The sequence below is a fragment of the Trachymyrmex septentrionalis genome, unplaced genomic scaffold (genome assembly GCF_001594115.1).
Source record: "Trachymyrmex septentrionalis isolate Tsep2-gDNA-1 unplaced genomic scaffold, Tsep1.0 scaffold24, whole genome shotgun sequence".
NCBI lineage: Eukaryota > Metazoa > Arthropoda > Insecta > Hymenoptera > Formicidae > Trachymyrmex > Trachymyrmex septentrionalis.
Window position 1 is genome coordinate 1,491,421 of NW_017305397.1, and position 7,655 is coordinate 1,499,075.

At 36.3% G+C, this 7,655-nt stretch overlaps 1 protein-coding gene across 1 annotated transcript in view; it reads left to right on the plus strand.

Annotated features, from left to right (window-relative positions):
* The window catches only part of LOC108748755 (cAMP-dependent protein kinase type II regulatory subunit), a 17,161-nt gene that overhangs the window by 1,201 nt on the left and 8,305 nt on the right, over positions 1–7,655 (plus strand). The window contains exon 2 of the mRNA XM_018487071.1: positions 6,883–6,974. Coding sequence (XP_018342573.1) covers positions 6,883–6,974 — 92 coding nt within the window. The remainder of the gene's footprint in view (positions 1–6,882; positions 6,975–7,655) is intronic.

Genomic DNA, 7,655 nt, shown 5'->3' on the forward strand with positions numbered 1-7,655 from the left:
TCTATCCCAGTTTCCGTGTCATGGTATCTCATGATAAGAGGCGATTCTGTCAATAATGCTTGTCCACAGGAACCGACAGGTCAAAAACAAGATGGATAAATCCATAAAGGTCCATTCTGAAGCTTTGTGGCCAAAATGAATTGCACAAACTATGGCCGTGTTAAATTTTTCAAGTAGAAGACATTCCATCTTTATAATTCTCTATGTGAGAAAAATCGATATCAAATATATCTTCTAAAAAATCTAAAATGTGAGAAGAATGTTTTGCATATTACAATCAATGCTCCAAAATAATCAGTCGATTTGATTCCTTAAAATTTTTCTATTTTACTAACAATAGTGTCCCGTTAACACTTTTCTTAATTTAATTGAATTAATAAATTATCGGCAGGGCACTTGTTGAAAAATCTGTTTGATAGTAAAGATTTTACTGTCATCTCGAATTCGAGAAATTAAGCGATTCTCTCTCTTCAATTTATGAGAAAAAAATCAGACATTGTTTGTACAGGTATAGAATGACGAATAGGTTGGTTAACTGATTGTGATTAGTGTCAATCATGACGTTAGTAGAGTCAAGCTTGAGCTGGTCGAGAGCTGCTCCAATCGATATCAGTTGTAAGTTAAGCGTGCAGGGTCGATTCTACCAACGTCAATTGACTCGTCGTCGCGGTTTCGATTCTCACTTTCCTTCCGGGGGTGGGTAAAAGACGGACAGGTGGGCGGAAAAAAGAAATGTCGTGATTCCGGATATAATGCAGCATATATAATATCAGTAATTTACCAGTAATAGACGGTGATAATAATTTAATAAAATCGAGCAATCGGTCATTTATTCCATGCCGTATTCTCTGTATGTCTTTTTCTCAATAACTGCGTTCAACAGAAAAAAAAACATGCATTTAGATTCAGCGAAGAATTAAGAGGAATTAAAAGCAAGAACTAATTAAGATCATTCTATAATTATATTGTAAGCGTAGTAAATAGTTGTAGTTGTATTTAATCAATCACAGTCAAATATATTAGGAAAATATTCGACTGTGATTAGTCAATTCTTACAATTACAACTACTTACAACTACGCTTACACAATTGTAGAATGGGTTTTATATTAAAAGATCTTACAACAGTCGTAAAACTTTTTCTGCTAAACGCATCCATTGATTGATATATTTAGCGGTATCAGGTGATTATCCATTGAACGGATGTCTGGATTCGACCACCGATATGCTGATTAATTCCGGGATTAGTTGACCAAGTCTCCTCTTTCCCCTCGGGATAGTAACGTTGGTGATGTAATATGGGCAATTATGTGGGATTAATGCTGAACGATATTGGTGGAATATAGGTTTCCAAACGAGCCGCGCACGTAATGGCAGTGCGAAATGTATGTCTGAATAAACGCTGGGATGTTCCACTGAGAAATGCATGTGATACCGAAACGCTTCTATTCGCATGCAATTTCTTAGTCAGTATCGAATTCGAAGCTTAAACAGCTTTCTTTCTTCTCTTCTTTTTTTTTTCTTCTATAGTACTCTTTTTTTTCACGAAAAACAATACTTCTCCCTTTTTCCCAGATTGATTCAATTTTCGATCCTTTCTTACCCAATCAAGGAGGAAGTTTCTTAAATCTCTCGGAGAGACTCGCGATAGAAAGATAAATGCTTTTGGAATATTATTGGATCCCTCACACTGTCGAACAGGCGAAAAGAAGATATTCTTGATTCCTGCCTGAGTCACATGAAGTATCCTTTTTATAAAATTGCACGGATTATTAAACTCCCCAACTATTACGTCTCGGCGAACAACTTCACTACGGGAGAACGAAAATAGATGTTCTAATATTTTTTCTTCTTCTTTATCAATGTATATCTTCATCAATGGCTGCGTTCAGAAAAGAGCAGCTTCGCAACTGTTGTAAAATTCTTTAATATAATTGATCTCTTTCTTACTCACTGGATCAAAATATAAATCAGCCATATTAAAAAATTTTACAATTGCAAAGCTGCTCTTTCTGTTGAACGCGTTTTTTTTTTCTTTCCTAATTACTATTTATACAAATTGTCTTCCTTGTTGCACATACAAGAGGCTTATTACGGTTCTTAGAGCGAGGTGAAAATTACAGAAGTGAGTGAATTTACTAGAATATTTATCACTTCATTGGACAACACCTATACAGTGAAATGCTTTCGTAATTTTCACTTCGTTTCGAACGATTAGATTCTGTATCACTACACAACTCGGTAAAATTTAGAAAAATTATTGAATTTATACTGGAATATTTATAACTTCATTAAACATCTAGATAGACAACATTTAGTCAACATCTAATTAATTTGCTTATTTTTTAAATTTTCTTCTCGTTTCAAGAATACAAAATTATTACGTTTCAAGAATCGTAATAAACTTTCAGACTCCTTTGCGAGCGAATTATTTGGCCGCAAAGTTCGCTTTTGTCGTTCATCGTGATATACCCTCAGTTGACACATCATTCATGAAAAATTCGATTCGTATTCCCGATGTGCCGAATATTCCAAAACAGAGAAAGAACTTTCACAGAGAATGTTCAAATATTAATGAAATATTCGGAATAAATATTGTATGAACACTTTTCTTGTGCGAGCAGTACGCATCCCCGACGACAGAGGGTCGTAATAGCGAAGATACATTAACTCGTAAATAAAAAAGGGAAAGAGTATAAAAAGCGTAGGGACGCGTTCAGAAATTACTCCTAGATAACTCTAGACTATAATTTACGTCGCTGTAATTTACGTATATTATAACAAAAGTGCACATCAGAGTTATCTGTAGGTAATTTCTGAACGCATCCTCATGCATTTCGCTTGTGAAGTGAATCCCCCAAAATTATTCTAAGAAAGTGAAAGCAAATAAAATTTCTGACAGTGCAATTTCGTTTAATTAATTCAGGGACTTCCGAAATATGGAATTTCTGGGAAAAGTGTGATTTCATGAAATATATAGCGTTGTATGAATGGAATATTTAACAATTATTTGCACTCTAAATTTTTGAGAGTGAAGTTTGAATGAGTCTCGCTCCAAGAAAAGTGATAGTTACGTCAATCTGACAAGAATGAATTTCACTTCACTCCTACAAGGAGTGAATTTCCTAAAAAATCAATTTTAATGATTAATATTAATATTTCGCTTCGCGAGACAGAACGACGTCTTTTTCTACCAGATTCATTCATTTTGTGTAAAGACACATCGAATGAGCTTAATTTCGTCAAGATTGAATGTGGGCGGACTAAACTTAACATTTATCTTCAGCCTCTCTTTTCGGAGAGTGAGATTATTCAGAGATTAAAAATTGACTCTCGCTTGAAGTTTTTTTCTTCACTCTCTAAGAGTGAAAATTTTATTTCTGCTGGACTGGCGCAACTTCTATTATTCGGAAGTGAAATTTTATTCTCAAAAATTTAGAGTGTGAATGTTGCTTTTACATTAACTCGTAAATATAGGAATTGTGTAGGAAAGAATGTAAAGGTCGTAGTATTTTAACTGTAAAGCGAGCCCCATTAAAATTGGGCTCCAAGGTCAAAGTAAATGAAATGTGTTTTTGTGACAGTACAGTTTCGTTTAAAAATTAAAGTTAATTCAGTGACTCTCGGACATGGAATTTCTGGGAAAATTATAATTTTATAATTGTATATAGAATATTCTCTGAATATGTGTAACGAGTGTATGAATGGATATTTCACGATTTTTTGAATGCTGCTTCTACTACATTCTGAAAATATTTCGAAATATTCCGGAATATTCTTGAAATGTCACGTTCTACAAATATTTCAGGAATATTTAGCGTTAATTGGGGTCCGTTTTACATTTCACCTTGAGTAACACATACTGATAAATTATTCCAGACTCATTCTGAACTTTCGCGACTCCCCTTTCATTATTGTTCAAACGTTTCTTAATCTCGCTCGGATTGAAGTCGTGATAATCGATCGAGATCTCCCTTCCTCCCTCCCTCTCCCCCCCCCCGCCCCTGCGGAAATTCTCTCACGTGGTTTCCGCGCTCTCCGCCAACCTTTCCTTCTACCCCCTCAGAAACGAAAGCCTGGACTCGGTTATTATTGTCACGTGGGGCGAGGAAGGGGAGTGTCGCGCTTCGATCTCGGAGATGATGCGCGTCCGAAGAATCTTGTAGAAGAAAAACGCACGCAAAGTGGAGCACTCGCACTGTGTCGTTTAGTTGGATGTTTCGCTGAAGTTTCTCCAAATTCGACACGCCGCTTCGGATCGACTCGATTTATACTTTCCGAGATCTGCGCGCGATTTGAGGAACCCAATCGCTCAGCTGCACCAACACGGGTCCAGTCGGGTCCGATCAGGCGCTGTCGCGAGATGAGATTCTCGGATGCGCGGTGGTTTCGATATAGTTCAATATTTGTTCGTGTAGCGCTTTATACAAGCGCTTAGCCGGCGATCTCGTCAGTACAACGCGACTGCACATCCCGGACGCGATCCTCTTCGTCTCCGTGCTTCTCGACGTTTATTTCATCTTTCCATCCTCGAAGGAAAAAGAAAACGCGAGCGTGGACCAACGCGAATCTCGTAAATGTATTCGCGCATCGGGGAACTCTTTTCCCAGCAGAAATCGTAGCTGATAATAAAAAACGCAGCAACCCCCTTCGATTGTGTGATTTGACTGTTTAGTAAAGTTTACTCACGATCGTTGGATAAAATGCTCGGAGTAGATATAAAATAGGAAGGGAAACGCCGGAATATTTGTGACTGCATTACTCTATAACGCGAATGCTACGTTCCAGAACTGTTCGCGCATCCCATTTACTTCGTACGAAATTTCTTACCTTAGTGTAATATTGTGATAAAATCGTGTCTGTGAATTAGTTGTTATAGTAGATAGAGAGGTATCGTCTACGATATATTTCTTGTTTCGTGACGTTAAGTGAGCGTGAACGTGCTGCTAAGAAGGACGAACGTGTTCCTCGTGCACGTTTCTGCTGCGTGTTTCTTTCCTTTGTGGACCAAATGTCGCTCATCTCCGTCATCGAGCCAGTGGATGACAGAGGTGCGAAAAAACGAAACACCACGGAGTTTCCGAGTTGCCTAAATTATTGATGAGGCATAAGACAAAACTTTTGTGTCGTACACTGAAAAAAATATTAAATTTTTAAAAATATTTCTTTGGATAAGTTTAAGTAAATATTTATTAAATATAAACATATACATTTACTTGATATAAGAATCACTGAGTTAATTTGATTTAACTTATTATTGTTTATTTATATATATATATTAGTAATTTTTTTTCAGTGTATGGCAGATTTCGCGACACTATGAAAACTTTGTTACATTTGAAAGGAGTAATAGAAATGTATAAATTTGTATCCGCTTGAAAAAATAACATTTTTTTTTTAATCGCGTTTAATCGCGTAAAGTTGCACTTCACGGAGAAAAATTTGAGAAAGGATTCAAGCAAAGCTTGCTGCGCGAGTCTAACATTTGTAACTAAAAAGATTTGAGGGTTTAACACGAAAATTAGTCTGTAAGTAATTATTAACATGATAATTCAGCCAATCCTTTTCTGCAATAAAAGTTGCTAATATAACAATAAAAATTGCTAATATTTTCTTCATAGTAGCAAAAATATGTGTTGCCTTAGCTAGCATATTTCGTCAAAAAATGTTGATCTATATATTAGATTAATTTTAGAAAGTTGCTTTACAACAAATATGATTACCTAATTTCATTCAACTATGTAACTAACTTTGTTGCTTTAACATAGAAAACTGGCTGTTAGTAAATTATGACTGTAGATTTGCTGAATCAGTGAAGTTTTCAGTTGTTTTAACGAATCTTTTTTTTTCCATGTGTTTTTCTCTCGTGATATCTTTCATCGCGAAAGAAAAAAAGACACCATTAATTTGTAAAAGAAGTTTTAGGAGTAAGTTGTTATTAATCTTTGAACTTCCAAGATGAAAAACTTTCATGAAGAACTTTCACGTGTTGCACACGACGGCGGGAAAATATATTTGTAATTGGGATGTAGTAAACCGACGGGACAGAATTTCGATCGTATAAGGAAATTCGTGTCTCTGAAAGACAGATAGTACGATTTCGCGTTCAATATCCGTACTCGATTTATGCGGAGTGCTTCCAAGACGAAAGGTCAACACTTCAGAAAGACGTCGACAGTATGTCATTAAGGGGAAAAAAAAGTTTCAACGAGTCTCTATCACAAATTGCAAAAAAGATCGAAAATGAAACTTCAGCAAAAACTTCTGTTCGCATAAAGCTCTAAAAGGATATGATATTTCTCTCTGACACCATTCAAGATGCTAATGTTAAAACTCCGAAAATTACTGTCTATATTCCTCCTTCGTTTATTACCGCGGAGACCGGATTTTGCTAAACTAAACGAGCTAACACGCAGCGTTTTGCATTTACATAATTGAACGACAGATCATTTTTTACGCGACGGCTTTTGCAATCCACGTCGAATTCTTGGAGACTGTTCTCTCGAAAATACAATCGGCCAATTACGTAAATGTTAAACGTGACGTAGCAAACATGCATAAAATTGTCATCTATAATAAAACATGGGCCTTCATTTTATTATCGCGATAATTCATAATTATGTATTTATAGATTCAAACTACCGCAGTCGATCAAATGAAAAATCATTCGTATTCAACGATATTGTCAATTTTTCCTTTTTCTATTATCCTCGTTAATAAGAACCAGAGTAAACTGCCATTCATCGCTCGCCTTTAATTACATCTTATTTTACATTTTAATTAATCAACATTTAATCAATGTGATTGCTCTCCATATATTTTTTCTTTCCTTAGTTTAATAGTAATTTTGTCTTTGTTTAATCGAAATGTCTCTTGTATTTTAGAGCCACCAGTCGGCCGATTTGCTTCCAGAAGGAAGAGCGTTTTCGCGGAGACTTACAATCCCGAGGATGACGAGGAGGATGACGGCTTCAAGGTATATATATCACGTGTGTTACTGTTATTATTCCACGAATTATTACGCACGTTCCCGATAACAAGACCGTACGAATGACGCATCGATTGCGAAAAGTCTCGCGTCCATATTTCCTCTCCCCCCCCCCCCCCCCCCGCCAAAAAAAAAAAAGAAAAAGATTTGAAGAAGTGTCAATTGATTGAACAAATTACGTATCGATGCCACGATAAAAATTCTGTTAATGCAATATAACGCGCCAATAGTACGCGTAATGATGCTCCATTTGGCTTGATAGTTGCTCGAACGACGGTAGATTTGTTCGTCCCAAAACGTCGTTTGGCCGTTTCTCTTCTCGATATGCGTCACGTCACGTTGCCGTCGCTTTTAGACTTTGTATCATCAGATGTTGCAACAGCTAATATTTCTTTTTTCCCAGCAACAAAGGCTTTGGAAGTATGCATTTTTTACGCTTGTCACGTCCGTCCGAATTGGCGAAAACCGATGCGGCAATTGTAGCTGCGTAAGTAATCGCCGAGACCGCAAAAATACGTGTTTGGCCGATGGAAAAATCGTGTTGACGTAAGAAATTCCGCGCGAATATACTGAAACGTGATACGTGAGAATAGCTGACTTTTTAATAAAGTCTATATATTGTACATATATTATATTTTCGCTCAGAGAATTAGATAAAAATATTGAAAT